Below are 17,750 nucleotides of genomic sequence, written 5' to 3'. Positions count from 1 at the left end.
TTTATGAGTAACACTCATTGTTTCTGCTGCTGCTGCTGAAGATGAAGAAGAAGCAAGTAAGCAAGCAAGAAAGAAAAAAAGAAATGGAAGAACGTACACACAAAAGAAAGCATTTTCATACATCTGTATTCAAAATGCTTTTTTCCAAAGCAGCTACCTTTTCAGTCATTATTAAAACATTATCTTCTCCCTGAAGGGTCAAATTAGCAGTGCTAGAACAATTTGAGCAACAAAATAAATGACAGTAATGGATTATAACTCATGTAATAAATCGGGAATCCATGAGTCTATATTGATATAAATAAATTAACGGGAGAAAAAGAAATCTCCTCCTTATAGAATGCCAGCTAACGAACATAGAAAGTATAATGGAAATAGAAAGCTAACCATTTGGCAGCCACCATTAGTGGTGGTAGATTCAGATAGGTATTACCAACAGATGCTTAGCTCAGAGGTAGAGATGTGATGAAGAATAATATATGGGTCTCAGAGTACATAAAACACTTATCAATAACAAAACTGACCTGATGACTTGACAGGTTAGAAACCTGGCCAATAAAAAATTTCTAGTTGATTGAGGTTAATACTACAAGGACATGACAGGGTGACACATGTACTTCTTGATACAACTCATTAAATAGAGCCTAGCATCATTTTTGTGTAATTCCTGCCAAGAAAGCATGGCCTGAGTCTGAACATGAGGAAACACTGGATGGACCCCAAATGAAGAACACACTACAAAATACAATGCCTGAACCGTCTGTTGAAGATAAAACTGAGGAACCAGTCCTGATTAAAGGAGCCTAAAGAGATATGACTACTAACATGTCAGCCTGGATTATATCCTAGACCAGGAAAGAAAAGAGACATTGTTGGGACAGATGGCAAAATTTGCATGGGGTTTTGATGATAGTGTTGCATTGTTGATTTCCTGATGTGGATGGTTACATTATGGTTATATAGGAGAGTAGTCTTGTTTTTTGGGAAATGCAAAAAGGACTATTCAGGAGTAACAATCATCTCTCCGTTTTCTCAAATGGTTCAGAAAAAGATTAATCATAATGGATTGAGGGTGATAAAGCAATTGCGATAAAATGTCAACAACTGGGGATTCTTGGTAAGAAAGATGAGTTTTTTATACTGCTATTTTGGCAACTTTTCCCTAAGTTAGAAAATATTTCAAAATAAATTATTTTTTAAGTGTGTTTACATATATGAGCATGCTTGCATTTTAAATATCTGCCAGGTATTATACTACTGACAGCCACTTGTCTTCATTTAAAAACATCCTTTCTGTATACATTAAAAAGGCCCTCTATAATAGGTTAGCCAGTGACCTTGAACTGGATGGCCAAGGGAGACAACAACTGACCCTAAGAGGCCTTATAATGGTTCCATGTCCTAAACTCAAAATAAAATGGCCTTAGAATGACAATGGTACTGAAAATAGCATTTAACTTAGCCTTCAGGCTCTCAACCCACTAAGTCTATTTGATTTCCATTAATCAGCATAGAAGGGAGCCAACAGCCACCTCCCATCTCTTAAGGCTCTAGCTTACTTGTCAAGCATTCCCAAAAGCACACTATAAAAAGATGACTAATCACTGACTGCTTCTTCAGCACCATATGTCTCCCAATTTCAAAGAAAAAACTGTCCCAACTAGTAGTAGAAAAACAGATTTCCTACCTCCTGCAACTGGAGTCGAACCTTGGTAACTGCTCGGATCCAGTGCGCTCTGGCTTGGGTAAATGGTGAAGGAGCCTTCTCCTCAGGAAAGCTTGTAACAAAGAAAAGAATGTTCCTTAAAAATAGCCCAGGCCACAGGGTGACAGTGCTCAAGGGAAAACTGCCAAATATCTGAAGTAAAATGTTTTGTATTCATGCGTATACTTGTTAGTGATTTGGGCCACTAAACAGCATAGACCTAAATAGCCAATGTGAAAAAAAAATCCTCTCTAAAATGACAACTTTTAGCTTTTTTTAAAAACCAAGTTTTATTTATTTATTTTGAGAGAGAGAGCATGTGCACTCATATGCACATGCGGGAGCAGGGCGTGGGGGCCAGAGAGAGAGGGAGGGAGAGAGAATCCCACGCAGGCTCATGCTGTTAGCGCAGAGCCTGATGTGTGGGGCTTGATCCCACAAACTGTCAGATCATGACCTGAACCAAAATCAAGAGTTAGATGCTTAACCAACTGAGCCATCCAGGTGGCCCTCAGCTTTTTATCCATTCCCTCTCTTCTTTCCCCTTTTTTCACTCACCCAATGAGCCAGCTCATTGGGACAGTCAGGTTTCAGGATTCTAGTAAAAGCAATGACAAGGGCCCTGAAACTATGCAGAGACATGGGGACTAATCCTCGTGTCTTACCTCTCAAAACCACTAGTCTCCCTTGGGGGTTCTACATAGCATCCATCTTTAGGGCAGAATTTTGTTCCTGTGAACCCTTCCTGCTCCACTAAGAATTTTGAAAGGTTGGGCACTTCTGCTGCTCTGACGAGACCTCTACCCAGACAATGGTATCTGACAAACCTAAGGTTTACAAAGAGCAATCTTTCAGTGGGTTGTGAACCAAACCTCCTGGATGTCTTGTTTATTGGACAAGCCATGAGAGAGGACTAAAAATCAAGAAAAAGTAAGAAGAGAAAGTAAGTTTGTATCTTCAGGGGTAGAATACACACATCAACCATTCTTCAAACTTCTACCACATAAACGGCACTCACTGCTCTGAACTTCTGGTGAGACGCTTTATTTTTAAGACCTGAAATTTGAGAATCTAAGTCACACCTAGCTGTTATCACTCTACCCCAGTGCTTTTCAACCGGGACAGGTCTGTACCCAACAGGAAATCTGACATCTGAAGACATTTTTGGTTGTCACAACTGAAGTTTACTGCTGGTATGCAGTGTGCGGATGCCACTATGTATTCTAAAGTGCCTATGATAGCTTCCCATAAAGTTATCTGGGCCCAAATGTCAACAGTGCCAAGACTGAAAAACTGTGCTCTGCCCCAATCTATCAGCAACTCTACTGATTTAATTCAATAACAGTAACATTCAAACACTGTACTAAACTTTATTACAAGACTGTTAAAGGGGCACCTGGGTGGCTTAGTCAGTTGAGTGTCCAACTCTTGATTTTGACTCAGGTCATAATCCCAGGGTTATGTGCTTGAGCCCCACATCGGGTTCCACACTGAGCATGAAACCTGCTTAAGATTCTCTCTTGTTCCCCCTCCCTCCTGCTGTCTCTAAAAAAAAAAAAAAAAAAAAAAAAAAAAAAGACAGGTTTAAAATTTTTCTTCTTATGGGTACCAATTAATTCCAGATATACTGCTAGACCCTGAGGAGGCAGAAGCGAGAGTTACATCTGACTTTTAGACCAATTCTTTCTTAACTCTGTCCTGGTTTTCTCAGCCAGGAAACAAAACAAAACAATGTTCACATAAGAAGTTTAAATATTAATAGGCTGGGGAGCCTATTTCATCCAAAGTAGCTCCTCTGAATGAACTAAGCTGCAGGGGTTGGATCACTTCCAGATCAGAGACTACCATATATAGGTCAACTAGTGGGCCAACAATTGCAGATTCAAAAAGGAGTGGTACACTGCACGTAACTACAAAGAACCCAAGTGATCTTCAGAGATCCTCAAAATACCTAGGGAGTTATACCAACAATCAAAAGAAGCGTATGGAGCTAACCCTCAGTATCCTGATCACTACCATACCCAGCTATAGGGAAACAAACGAAAAGCACTTATATCTAACACTACCACAGGCAGGTACTGAGGAAACCACATGAACTCCTCAAAGCAGTCATCACCTACCTCTCCTGGGGGCCTAGGACATGGTCTTCGTGTAGCACCAGATCTGGGGGAGGATGGATTGTGGCACCTTCTTTCCTCTCCTTGGGTTCACATGCTGTCCCCTTCTCCTCTTCACCTGTCACCTCCAAGGCTTTCTCTTGTTCTCCAAAGCCCACTTGGCCATCTCTGGAGAAGCTGCCAGAGCTGTGGCATGAATGAATCGAGTCCCTCTCCCGACGGTCATCATCTTGTTCATGGCATTGGTCTAGTTCACTCAACTGAGAGCTTCCTTGACTCACATTACAGGAGGAGCCATACCTACTACTGCTGGTGGGGCTGTGAGAATGAGAGGAAGACAGATGAGTAGTTACATGCAAACTAGAGACCAGGACAAAAGTAACTGATAAATCCAGAAATAAAGATGGCAAGAATCACAAACAAGAGGTTCCTGGGAAGACAGGTCCAAACTTCACAATCTAGAAGAACTAGTTTCTAGTCTGCAGAAGCACAACAAGAAAAACAATACAATGTGCTGGGTTCTCCAATAGCACTTAACCTTAACCTACATTTATTTGACTTTGAAGCATACTTTATCTTAATGTGATTTTTGTAAGTAGGATTAAGAATTATTAAAATACTGGGGCGCCTGGGTGGCTCAGTCAGTTGAGCATCCGATTACGGCTCAGGTCATGATCTCACGGTTTGTGAGTTCGAGCCCCGCGTTGGGCTCTGTGCTGACAGCTGTGACAGCTCGGAGCCTGGAACCTGTTCCGGATTCTGTCTCCCTTTCTCTCTGACCTTCCCTTGCTCACACTCTATCTCTGTCTCTCTCAAAAAAAAAAATAAACATTAAAAAAAAATAAAAATTAAAAAAAGAATTATTAAAATAGTCTGGCACCAGGGTGGCTCAGTTGGTTAAGTGTCAGACTTGGGCTCAGGTCATGATCTCGTGGTTCCTGAGTTCCGGCCCCATGTGGGGGTGCTGACAACTCAGAGCCTGGAGCCTGCTTCGGATTCTGTGTCTCCCTCTCTCTCTGCCCCTCCCCGGCTTGTGCTCTGTCTCTCTCCCAAAAATAAATAAAACATTAAAAACAAACAAACAAACAAAAGGATTAGGGGAGCCTGGGTGGCTCAGTCAGTTAATGGTCTGACTTCAGCTCAAGTCACCATCTCACGGTTGGTGGACTCGAGCCCTGCATCAGGCTCTCTATGCTGACAGCTCAGAGCCTGGAACCTGCTTCGGATTCTGTGTCTCCCTCTCTCTCTGCCCTTCCCCCACTTGTGTGAGAGCACACGTGCATGCACACTCTCTCTCAAAAATAAACATTAAAAAACATTTTTTAAAAAGGATTATTAAAATAGTCTGTTGTTTATGCCTAAAATTCTTTACTCAGACTTTTTTTTTTTAAGTGTTTATATATTTTTGAGAGAGAGACAGAGAGACAGAGTGCAAGGGCAGAGGCAGAGAGAGAGGGAGACACAGAATCTGAAGCAGGCTCCAGGTTCTGAACTGTAAGCACAGAGCCTGATGCGGGGTTCAAACCCACAAACCGTGGGATCATGACCTGAGCCGAAGTTGGATGCTTACCAATGAGCCACCCAGGTGCCCCTTGACTCAGACTTCTAAAGAAACTTGTCCAGTGGCCTTGATTAAAGTCTTCTCATTTCCATAAAGTAAAATGGATGAACTCTACTTCCCTTTCCTATTATTTATTAAATTGATGTCCCCTTGATGTCCCCTTTTCTTCCTCTACAATTGTAAATGTGAATGTCTGTTCCTTAGGATGACCAAAAGAGATTGGAGATGTTCCTTCAATTATCTCTGAGCTATCTACTTGATGAGGTAATGGAAGCCACTAGGAGATGAAGTCTATGACCAAAAAAAACTCTTCAGGGGAATGGTCTCATCAACAGAAATGTCACAGTGGTATGTAACAGGGAATGTCCCAAAGATGAACTCGCCCATCTGTAACTGAGTTGCTCTCAGGACATGACTCAGTTTTGGATAAAGTAGACAAAGTCCAACTCTAGGATCTGGGTCAGGGCCATATTAATGCATTTTTATACCTGAAGAAAGGCCAGCCCAACCTGTTCTCAATCATCTCAATTCCCATACCCAGAAAGTTAATTCGTTCCTAGAGACAGTACCTAGGGCAGAGAAAGTGGCAGTGATTCATGATTAGAAAGAAGAGCAGTATCTGCAAATTACTCCTGTGAGGCATATACTGAATTTAAGGGAGTCAGTCCTATTCAAGATAGAGGTTCGAGGGGCACCTGGGTGGCTCAGTCAATTAAGATCCAACTATCGTTTTCGGCTCAGGTCATGATCGTGTGGTTCGTGCTGACAGCACAGAGCCTGCTTGGGATTCTCTCTCACCCTCTCTCTCTCTGCCCTTCTCCTGCTCACACTCTCTCTCAAAATAAATAAACTTAAAAAAAAAAAAAAAGAGGTTCTAGGTGATGATCTACCAGATCTATCCTAGCCCATTTGGATACTTCTGTCCCAAGTCAGGGGCCTTCCTTTCACTTCTGGTATCCTGCTGGAAAGTTTCCATGCAAAAGGACAAGAATTTCCTTGCCACAGAGTCAAACTTTTAACTAAAGGGCTTATTTTACCTTTGGCCAAATGAAGATAAATCATTATTGTTTTCTAGTGATATTTTCCCTATGGTTCCTCCCAATTACCTGGTATTTTCAGACTAATTACTGATCCTTCATCCCATGGCAGCAGGACAGGCACCACGTCACTGTTCTGAATAGTCCCTAACAAATGTGTACACACACACACACACACACACACACACACACACACAACCTCTAAGACCAGCCTCTTTGGACAGTTTTGTGTGGGAGGTCATGGCAATATTCCTAAATTGCACTGTATATGGTGCTTCCTCTTAGGGGAAATAGTATCTTTTCCATGTGGACCCTGCACAATGCTCCAGAATAAAGAACTACAGCAAATGATGGCCCTGAACTCCTGTGACACTTTATTCCAAGCACTTACCAGGCACCAGCCTCAAGGGTACAAAAAGGCAAAGACTGGAAGAAGCTATGCAGGATCCATGTGGAACAGGATATAGAATATATAAATTATCTCAACCTCAACCTCTGCATTTTGCATGTTACTTAATAACCTCATTGCCACTGGAGAAAGTATCTTAGAAGACTTGAAAAAGCAAAGCAAAGTAGGTCGCTTCCTAGTTAATAAGTGCTGAAGTCCCAAGGAAGCATCCTAGCCTGTTATGTGGCTATAATTAATATATGCCACATTACTACTTGCTGCCTCTTCCTACCCTCCATTCTCTATGCCACTTTACACTAGGCAGAGCAAACCAGAATGAGTAAATACCAGGGCAAAGCCTTTCTTTTAGAACTAAGTTCCTTCTTCCAATAAATGAATTACATTTGGCACTAGAGAGATGGGAAAGAATGAGGAGACCCACACATTATTTGTTACTTAACCCCTAGTTAACATAAAACTCAGGTGCTAGGAAAGACACAGGAAAATTAAAAAGCAGGCTACCATTAATCTACCACTAAGTCACTGCATCATAAATGGTCAATTCTTTAAAATCATTTATGATGCTTTAGTTGAGAACAGGCCTTGTGTTGGTCTTTGGTTCCTTGATGTCATGCAGAGTGACTGGCTGCTGCACATCTGAAAGAGCCTCAGCGCTAGCAGGCACCACCTCCTCTTCTTGTCTTTCTAGCTGGTGAAGTAGCTCAATGAGAACAGGCCCTTTGTCGGTCTCTGGTTCCTTGATGCCATGCAAAGTGACTGGCTGCTGCACATCTGAAAGAGACTCAGAGCTAGCAGGCATCACCTCCTCTTGTGTTTTTGGCTGGTGAAGCAGCTCAGTGACAGTGCAGTGTTCTTCCTTATGACTCCCTGAAGGACAGGTGGAGGTCGAGAGGTTGCTTTTGGAACCCCAGTGTTCTCCAGATGCTGAAATTCCCTGCTGGTTTTCCATTTCTCCAGGCCCTGAAAGCTCTTGAGTACATATACTTGGCTTGGTCTCCAGCTGCTCAGAGGTCCCTGAGGGCTGAGTAGCTGGCTCAGCACTAGCTCCAGCTATTTGAGAAGCCTCTAAAGTTTTGTCAGCCTCACTAGAGTTAAGATCCTGATCGCCGCTGATAACCAAAACTGGAGAAGAGGATTCTGCAGGGATTTGTTCAGGGCCCGCTTTGTTCTCTTTTGGCCATGTGAATGAAAGATCCAGCTTCTTTCCAAACCTTAGTTTTAGATCACCTGCCAGTGTACTCCCTTTCCCCTCACTACCTCCCTCAAATAGATTTGACAACTTCTTAAAACTGCCCATTAAACCAGGCTCTGCTGCTCTACTGCCAGAGGAGGAAGGTGGGGAAAAGAAAGACCTCAGTGGTTTCCCACAGTCAGTGGCAGAGGATGGGAAATGGAGTTTTGGCCAATTGGTCATATTTGGGATCTCAAAAAGAGGTCTTGGCTGCTCTGTTTCTTGGGGCACTGCAGGTAGATCTTTGTGGGTATCAAGTATCTCACAGTTTTTTCTGGCACAAAGCACAGGTTCCTCCAGGAGTGGTTGAGAAAGGTATCCTGGGGTTTCTGGTGTGGCACTCTGGCCAACATTTGCCTCACTAAATAGTGAAGTATTGGTTTCTACTGAATTGGCTGCCTGTAGCTCCAAGAAGTCTTGGTTTGTGGAAGTAGATTGCATAGCTGGCTCTGGCTCAAGAGGACTAGGTGGCTGAAATGGAGGAGGAAGCTCTTTGGCCACACAGGTAGGATCTGGATCCAACTGTGATGGCAATGAAATGTGCTCTGCTTCCAATGATGTCTCTGTGTCTGTGCCCTGCAACAACCCCATGTCTCCTTCATCACTCAGAGACAATACTCCTTGTCCAGTATCATCCTCTGAAACAGAAGGTGCAGCCCTAATTGTTTCAGAATCTTGGGATTCTAGAATATTGTCAGGAATATTATTGTTTTCCATTTCAGCTGTTAATTTAGTATCATCTATCAGGATCTCTGAGTCTGACTTTGCACTAACCACAGTCATTCTACACTCACTGAGAGTAGATTCTGAATTGAGTGCTGGAGAGGAAGTTTCTCCCCATAAATTTCCTGGAGGTACTAATCCTACAGTATCTCTGCAACTACCATTTTGAGGCCATGCAGTAGCTGGGATCGGCGATTCTTGTTTGTGAGTCTCTGATTTGGGACTTTTAAAAATTCCAAGTAACTCACCTTTGAGGGACTGAGATGATGCACGAGAAGAGAGAGAGAAAAAGGAGTTTTTTGTTGGAGGTTTAGGAGAGGAGAAAAGTCCAGAGAAAGTTTTGGGAGGTTCAATTAAGCACTCAGAGAAAGATTTCACTTTTGTCACAAACCCTGAAAACATTTCTACTGAAGAGCCCAACATTGATTTGTCTTCCTCTTTATCTGTCTCTAGGCTCTGGAGGTGCCCTGTATACCCTTGCTCCACAGAGGGCGAGGTTGCCTCCAGGATCTGTGTTAAGGTGTCATCAGGAGCCTTTTCTAATGGCAAGTTCAAAGGGTCACTCGTAAATCTTTCATTGTGGTGGTAGTTAGTACAACTGTCTAAATTATTGAGCTTTTTAGTCAAATGGTTATCATGTGAAAAAGACTTGGCCAGGCTGTCACAAGGGAAGACTTCCTGTATGAAAGGCTCTTCTTCATAGGGAGCTACCCCAAGGGACTCTGGACCAATGAGCAGAGTTTCAGTTTGTACCTGAAATCCTGGTGAATGAGGAACATCGTCTTGCAACTTATTCGTCTGGAAATTTGCTAAAGATGTCCCTGGTCCATTACTAGAATCTAGTTTTCCCTGATAGTCCTCTACATTGAGCTCATCTGTAAGGCAAGTAACCTCAGTAGTGTTGCTAATAGAAACACAAGGAACTATTTGCTGTTCATGAGCTACCTCCTGGATTATGCGATCTCTATTGCCACTGGAACCTTCTCTAGTCATTGTGCCACTCATGTCTACAAAAACACTTGGCTTCTTACAGGGCTGAGAAGTCACGGGAGCAACTGTTGAAAGGCTATGTTTTTCCCCAGGAGTCTGCTGCTTTTCGTCCAAAAAGGACAAGCTGAAGAAACTAAAAGGGCTATTATGAGCGGCATCCTTCTTGCTGCTTGAGTTAGTAGTGGAAAAAAAGGAAGGAAGTGTGAATAGCCTTTCTGCTTGAGATTTGGTTCTTGGTAGAGCAGCAGAGGCTCTGTTCTCAGATTTTTCAGATCCAGTCAGGAAAGAAAATATACTCTTTCTGGTTGGCAACTCTGGTTGAGATGGAGATGTTGTGGCAGTTGAAAAACTCCAGTCTTGGTCAGAAGAATGATCCTGTTCATTTGAATTTCGTCTGCTCAGAATATCAACAGACAGTTTACTACTTCCTGAAACTTCTGTCACTGTAGACACAATGTTAGTTTCTATTGAAGAATCTCTGGAAGCCTCTTTGAGACAATTTCTTGAGAACGATGGATTTGGTGATTGCTGGATTAGGTGGTCTCTGGAAGATACCTCTTTTCCAGTCAAATTATTACTCTGTGTATCTATAGTTGATGGTTCTTTTAGCCCACTGTCATCAATAGTAATCTGCTTGTTCAGACTCCTAACTCGAACCTTCCTTTTAGAGGCAACTGGCATAGCAGAAAAGTTCCCAACATCCTGGCTATTTAGCTGTGCAGGATTAGGACTTGATTTGACTTCATCCTTATTAACCATCGAGGAAACAGACATATTTTCAGTTGTCTGTATAGAAGATACATTGGTTTTAAATAAGTCCCCAAGGGTACCAAAAAAATTTGAAACACCAGAAGATTCATTCTTTTGCTGAGAAGGTATATTTTTATCTTCATTCTTTTCTAAATTTGGTGATCCTTCTTTATTTGCCTGGGTTTTAAAAAGGTTCAAAAATCCAGATGCCTGTTTTCCATTTGACACCACACTTACTGAAGGGTCTTCTCCCCGGCCAAAGAGTTTCAATGCACTTTTAAATAATGTTCTCTCAGACTCTTTGGAAGACTGGTCATGGAGAAGCTCACAGTTCTTGGGTTCATCCTCACTGAATTGTGATGTAAGAGGAATGGAAACAGAGTCAACTGTAATGATTTCCTCATTTTCTATATCTGCTTTAGCCTGAGGAGTTATTTGGCTTACCTGGACAACAGATTTTAACAAACTTTGTTTTTTCACATGAATACTTTTATTTAAAGGGAATTCTTGCTTCATATTTTTAAATTCTGGTTGCGGAACATTGGGTACTGTTTTTCTTTCTAAATCCTTCTTGAGAAGACCTTCTTCTTCATTTTGGGAGTTATTCTCTAATTGCTTATTCAAGATTAATGACTGAACACCACCATTTGTGAGCTCTGCTAAGTCTGACTCCTGATTCATTTTCTTTAAAACCAAAGACTCTAAGGATTCATTCTCATCAAAATTCAAAGTCCTTGTAACCAAAGCACCCAAAGCAGAAAATAATGAGGTTCCTTTTTTCAGTGATGACATCTCTCCTGTTTGCTGTAGGCTATTAGTCATATCTTCAAAATGAACCAAAGAGGTAGCTTCTTCAGAAGACTGAATCCAATGGAAACTGGAAGGGTAAATTGATGCATCCTTAGCAAGAAGCTGATACTTACTTCTCTCTACAACAGGATTTTTATTTAAGTCATGATTACCAATAGTTTGGGGCTGATTTCTGAGATCCAATATATATTCAAAGTCTTCAGAACTACAAACCACTTCTTCAAAAGATCTAAAATTTCCTTTAAACTTTTGAAGATTATAGCCTGAAAAATCTAATGGTTGATCCTTTTGGCCATAACTTGACTGTTCAAGTACTTGTGAAAAGGTTCCTAAATTTAGATACACTGGTCCCTCACTTTTTGGCAAAACTACAGATAAATCAAGAGGGTCATCAATTGGTTCCTCTTCAACATACCAGGATAATTCATCTTCCTTGTCACGTACTTTAAAACTACAGGCTGATATAATGCTGTCATCCAACATAATACTTGATAGATCATTTGTTTGTAAATCACAATTCAAATATTCTTGATAAGAACAATCAGGTATAAATAAATAGGCATACTGCCCAGTAGAATCAGTGAGGAGATAATACATATACTGACCATCATGAAACATATAATATCCATAATCTCCATTCTCTGATGGCCACCACACTCCATTTTCAAGACATGACCACCATTCCTGGTAGTCATAACTGACACTTGAAAAAACAAAGTTTTCATCCATTCTTAATGATTCTTGATCAACTACAGAATATGTAGTCTTCTCATAACCTGAAGAACAACTTAAGTCAATGGGCAATTCTTCTAGTGAATTCGTAGTCTCACTAATTGGAAGATATGAATTTCCATATAATGAGTGAGCTGCCCACATATCACTTCTTAATAAGTTATCTTCATTAAATGCTAACTGGTCCAATGATTCATATGGTAAGTCACGCCAAATGACACTGTTTGGATTTGTTTTCCACTCCATGATATTTGCAGTTTGATCCTTTTGGCAAAAATTTATTGCTGAGCTTTCTGAGTCAGGCCACAAGAAAACATCAGCTGATGGGAATGTATTTTGATTTAGCATATAATAAACTGGCTGAAGTTTTCTGGAATTTTTAGAGAAATCTTTTATATCAGAGTCCCATTCAGAACAGAAAGGATTATTCATCTCTTCAAAAGCCTGATAGTGGTTTGATTTATTAAGAATGTTAGTATTTAATGTATGTGGGTTTAACTTGTTTGAATTTTCATGTATTTTCTCCTTAAGAACATGGTGTGGTGTCAGCCTCTCAGCCAAAGATTTTTCTAAGAGGCCCTGCTGAGTGCTCGGAGCAAAGTCAAGTAACCTGTCCTCAGAAGAGGGGCAATTCTTTTCACTTAGCTGGTTTTTCCACCTAGGAGAGCAATGATCATTATCAACCCAAGCATCAGATAATGGTATGTTTTCTTTAGGTAAAGATATAAAGTTTTTTATTAAGCCAGATGTTTCTTCTTTTTCAACATGGTTCCTCTGATTCTCAGAAGTCACACATGAAGTAACAGGGATCTCATCCACAGATAAATGTTTATTTCCATTCAAACTTTTTATATTGCCTAAAGACATGGACTTTGCCTCATCTGGTTTATAATCAGTCACATTGTTATTATGTATCAAGTTAAATATTCCAGAGAGTAATCCTGGAGTATTATTATTATGATGAGAGTCACCACTTTTCAAATTTAATTCTTGTTGATTAGACAAGTTTTCAAGAGAAGAAAACCTGTTAAATAGGCCAGAAAGGAGGCCTCCTTGGATTCTTTTCTTAGAGGCTTTATCTACAAGTCTGTCTTCATTAATTTCATTAACCAAGGTGGATTTTGAAATGGTAGAAGTAAATGTTAATGAGTCTGATACTGTTAAAGATGTCACTTGTGTAAGAGTCTTACTTTCTTCTGAAGAATCTGAAGGAATATATTCTTTGGACACAACTTCAGGGATGGCTAAAGTATCTATCTGACAGTTCTCTGCTGCTGTGTGATCACTTGAATTCAATTTCTCTATATTCCCAAATTTCCCAAGATCATTATTAATAATTGGAACAGAATTAGACTTTATTCTATTAAGTGTGGTATCTTCAGGACAATTTATTTGGTCATTTTTATTAAATGTTTCTGTATCATCAGGTTTCCCTAAATTATTATGAATATTTGGAACTGAACTAGATTTTATTAAATTAAGTTTGGCATTTTCATGGCAGTTTCTTTGGATCTCTTCATCAACAGTTACTGCTGAGTCAGGAAAACTCTGGTCATTGACAGTGGTACGACCATCAGTGAAAGGAAATTTAAAAAGAGGAAAAATGCTTCCTTTCTCTCTTAAATCTTGCTGTTTCTCAGAATGACTAAGAACTCTGAAAAATGGAATATGTAGTTTTCTATTAAAGGAAAAGGAATGTCCATTTTTCTTATGGCCCCTTTCCCATCCATCTTCCTCCAACTGGTGAATTTTCATAGATTCTGACAAAGTTTCCTTTGAACAGGTCTCAGGTGAAGTGAGCAAAAACTGGCTAAAGGATTTTCTGAGTGGCTCAAGAAAATCATCATCACCAGTAACTTTCTCCCCCTCTACTGTCTTTGAAGAAGACTCTCTATTTGCAGTTGTACTGCCAGCTATACAAGGATGTCCTACAGTGTTTGGGGCACATATTTTTGGTTGATGTGGTACCAGAGACAAATCTGTACAGGGTTTTCTTTCCAAGAGACTCTCAATATCATCTTTTTTATTTGCAGAACCACCTAAGCTTGAAGGTTCATTGGTCACTTGGGAAGACAACAAATCTTCACTTGTGGGCATTTGGGATGAGCTTGTAGTTTCTCCATCATGCCTATCTAAAGTGATGATTTTATTGTCATTGCCAAGGGTGTCTTTCCTTTGATTTGACTCTGAACCACACCCAACAAAGCTTTCCTTTCTTGTTGGCTTGTTCTGGTCATCTTTTTTGGTTTCATCCTTTTCGGAAAAGATCTTTAATGGATTTAACATGCTGAAAACAGACTTTATAACTGAACTCTGACTCTGTGGAGTGGAGTCCCTTCCAGTAGTCTCTGTTGCATCCTGAAGGCTTACATTTCCAGTTTTACCACCTGTGTGCTCATTTTCAGAAGTTTTGTCATTTCTGCCAAAATCTTTATTATCAACTGTGTGAGAGGATAATGGAGATCGTATGGAAAGATCTTTCCCCAATACAGACTTGGCTCTGGGTTTAGATCCTGAATTAGTCATCTCTATCTGATCAAGAGTTTCTGTTTTCTCTGGAACTAAATAAACCAGCTTTTCCACAGAGGTTGTTAGATGCTTTGTTCCCGAACCTACCTTTTCTGTAAGTGAACTAAACAAAGAACCAACAGCACATTTCACTCCATTCAGCTCAGGGAAAGAGACAGCCTTGTCCTTGTCATTCTTGACAATGGTTAAAGGTGGTATTTGATCTCCAAGCATTTTCTGTTCTGCATTATTACCAGTACTATTGTGTTTAAGTGATTTTTCAGTTGGTGAAAGGGAACCAAATCCATTAATCTCCTCTTCTTTCTCTGCTAAATATTCTGACACAGTTTCTACCAAACACTGAAGCTCATCCATTGTATCAACATAGTCCTCCTTGGGTTCCTCAAGAGAGGGAGGGGTCATCTCTTCCATGGGGCACCCAGACAGATCTCCAAGTGTGTTTGCATCACAGTTCATCGTTTGTAATGGGAATGCTGGATTTGTTACATTGTATTCTTCAGGAAAGCCTCCACTATGATGGATATTGGATGGATGACTTATTGGTGACAGTAAACCTTCTGGCTTATCAGTGAGAGGAGAGCTCAGAAGTTCCTCAGAAGTACTACTAGTAGAATCTTCAAGAATATCTAATGGAGTGAAATTAGTGACATGCTGGTTTAAGCCAGATGATTTTTCACAGTTCTTGTAACCACCAGAAAGATCGTAATCATGATTTTCCAACTTGGTGGTCCAGATGCCACTCTTGACCACAAAGCCGTTTTTATAAGGGTGCAAAATTGGGTAATTTTGTTTCTTCTTTTCAGTGTGGCAAATGTTACAATTTTCAGTGTCAGGATATGTACTTTTGAAGTCAGTCTTAGTTTCTGATCTTTCATTGTACTGTGTTCTTTGACTGTGTTCAAAATCACGGTATAAGGGTTTATTTTTTCTTCTCCTATCTACTGTATCATATTTCTGAGGATAACTGGAGAACACAGATGTTTCATACTTAAGGTCAAAATTAAAGGCAGTAGAGAATTCAGTTTCTTGGCCCTGTGATGGTATCTTTTCCCAATTCTTGTACTTCTGTTGTTCTTGACGGCTGTAAGATTTATCAGTTTTTGAAAGAGTTCTAATTTCTTTTACTTTTGCTTCCTTTATGTTACTGTTTTCTAGAAACTCTTGTGGTATTTCCCCCTCTATCTCCTCATATGTACCTTCTTGCTCTTCATAGTCAACATCAGAGAAAGCTGAAATAATCCTAATTTTGTCATTCTTAGCCTGCAAGTCTTGTCTGATATAAAGGGATAAAATTGGAGGAAGAGTAAGACAAAGAAAAAAGACGAAACAGGGAAAAGGAAGAAACAAATCATAAAATTCAGTGCACATTCAATGAGAAAACTAAAATAAAATAGTTTGACAAAAACCATTCAGACTAAAAACGTATGATAAAGAAATTTACATGTTCTTAAGTCAGTATTAAAGCAATTTAGTCAAATAGTTTTTTCCACATCAGAAAAAGAACTGCTATAATAATAACTTTAAAATACTGTACTTCACTTGCTACCATGAGCTTTTTAGGATCCTTTTATTTTCTAAGAAAGATAGAGACAAACAAAATGAACATGTTTCCTCAATATTTAGACTGTATTTACAATGCCCAAGTTTAGAACTAAGTATTCGATGAAAATATATCAAGGGATTTCAAGAAACCTAAATTTGTTGATGAATTTGGGTCTGAAAAGATGTCAAGCTGTTAACTTACTGTAAGTTATTATTTGAGGCAGTATAGTCAAGAATATGATCAAACATATTTCTTTTAAAAAGAAAAACTATCCAAATAAAAATAATCTTTGATTGTCAAAAGGCAAACCTTGTTACAGGACCAACAAGAGCATATTATTTAAAGCATTACAATTTATGAAATTTAAAAACTATATGCATCGAGGATCACAGTGAAATGACGACCTTTCCCTATATTGATTATAACACTAGAAGCTATATTCCAACTTAAGTCAATAAATACATAAGATACTTGACCTTTCTTTCAGTTAGATTAGAAACTGCCCACTTCCTGTGTACTCAAGTGGGGGTATATAGAGGACCTGCAGACTAGAAGCCTGTGAGCCCAGTATGTTCTTTTATAGACCTAACATCCAATTGTATTTATTTAGGAATCAGAAAGAAGATCATAGTGGTCTCATAGTCACTAAAAATCTTCAAGGGAGAAACTGAAGAGGTATTAATAATAAACTTCAAGAGATATTCTTTTGCTTTTGATCCCTCAACACTAGAGATACTTTGGATATATATATCTAACAAAGTCCAACTCTATTTTCAAATCTCAAATTATGGGCTTTTACATAATTTATGTAAGTTTCCAGTTACTCTGGATTCATTAGGTGAAAGCCCATTTGACTGGGGTACCTGGCTGGCTCAGTAGGTGGAAGGTGCAACTCTTGATCTCATTACTGTGAGTTCAAACCCCACATTGGGTATAGAGATTACTTAAAAATATTTTTCAAAAAAGCCCACTTAGTTGAGACAGGAAATCCAATCTAACATATTTTTTTTTTACATGGAGTTTCATTATTCTCCAGTATCCGCAAAAACTCAAACTAAACTAACTCCAGCCTAGAAGGCTTTATACTTCAACTTAAATCAATAGATAGCCATTGCTATAGTGAATGAAGCTATTTATTCTTACACTTCTAATTTACTGGCAGGTACTGAGAATATTTGTTCCCTCAGGATTTTAAATGTTCTTACTAAGAAACTGTGTAACGTAAGGACTCAGACCATCTCCAAGAACTTAGTATTTACAGTAAGAGAGAAGTTTAAAAATCAATGCTGGTGATAAAATTTCTTCAAACTTTTTAAAGGATGAATCATTTCAAAAATTTTAAGTTAAAAATGTCTATGATAAAAGCTTACTTAAAAATCATGTTAATTTTTCTCTGCTGGAGAGAAAAAATATTTATTCTTTAAACTCATGTCTTATACTGATAGAATAAAACCACATTTATATGGGATTAAGTTAAAAACATTTTAGGAAAAAATTTGCAATTTAAAGTATATTACTAATACTCTTCTAAACATTATTATAGCAGTAGCCTAGGAAACAATCAAAATAATAATAGGGTAATAATTAAATAAAATGTAGTCATTTAGGTTGAT

At 39.3% G+C, this 17,750-nt stretch overlaps 1 protein-coding gene across 18 annotated transcripts in view; it reads right to left on the bottom strand.

Moving 5' to 3' along the window:
• UNC13B (unc-13 homolog B) overlaps positions 1-17,750 on the bottom strand; it is a 259,488-nt gene that overhangs the window by 87,285 nt on the left and 154,453 nt on the right. For 11 of the 18 annotated variants that reach the window (XR_006294935.1, XM_043565489.1, XM_043565486.1 and 8 more), the window contains 3 exons: positions 7,411-15,867; positions 3,826-4,140; positions 1,688-1,778 (listed from right to left, as the gene is read on the bottom strand). Coding sequence is in view for 17 of the 18 variants with exons in the window: in XM_043565489.1 (XP_043421424.1) it covers positions 1,688-1,778; positions 3,826-4,140; positions 7,411-15,867 (8,863 nt within the window). In the remaining variant the exon portion in view is untranslated. The remainder of the gene's footprint in view (positions 1-1,687; positions 1,779-3,825; positions 4,141-7,410; positions 15,868-17,750) is intronic. The other 7 variants (XM_043565501.1, XM_043565502.1, XM_043565496.1 and 4 more) reach the window with 1 other exon arrangement.

The sequence above is a fragment of the Prionailurus bengalensis genome, chromosome D4 (genome assembly GCF_016509475.1).
Source record: "Prionailurus bengalensis isolate Pbe53 chromosome D4, Fcat_Pben_1.1_paternal_pri, whole genome shotgun sequence".
Classification (NCBI taxonomy): domain Eukaryota; kingdom Metazoa; phylum Chordata; class Mammalia; order Carnivora; family Felidae; genus Prionailurus; species Prionailurus bengalensis.
Note: the sequence above shows the minus strand (reverse complement) of the source record. Positions and strands in the feature narration are given on the sequence as shown.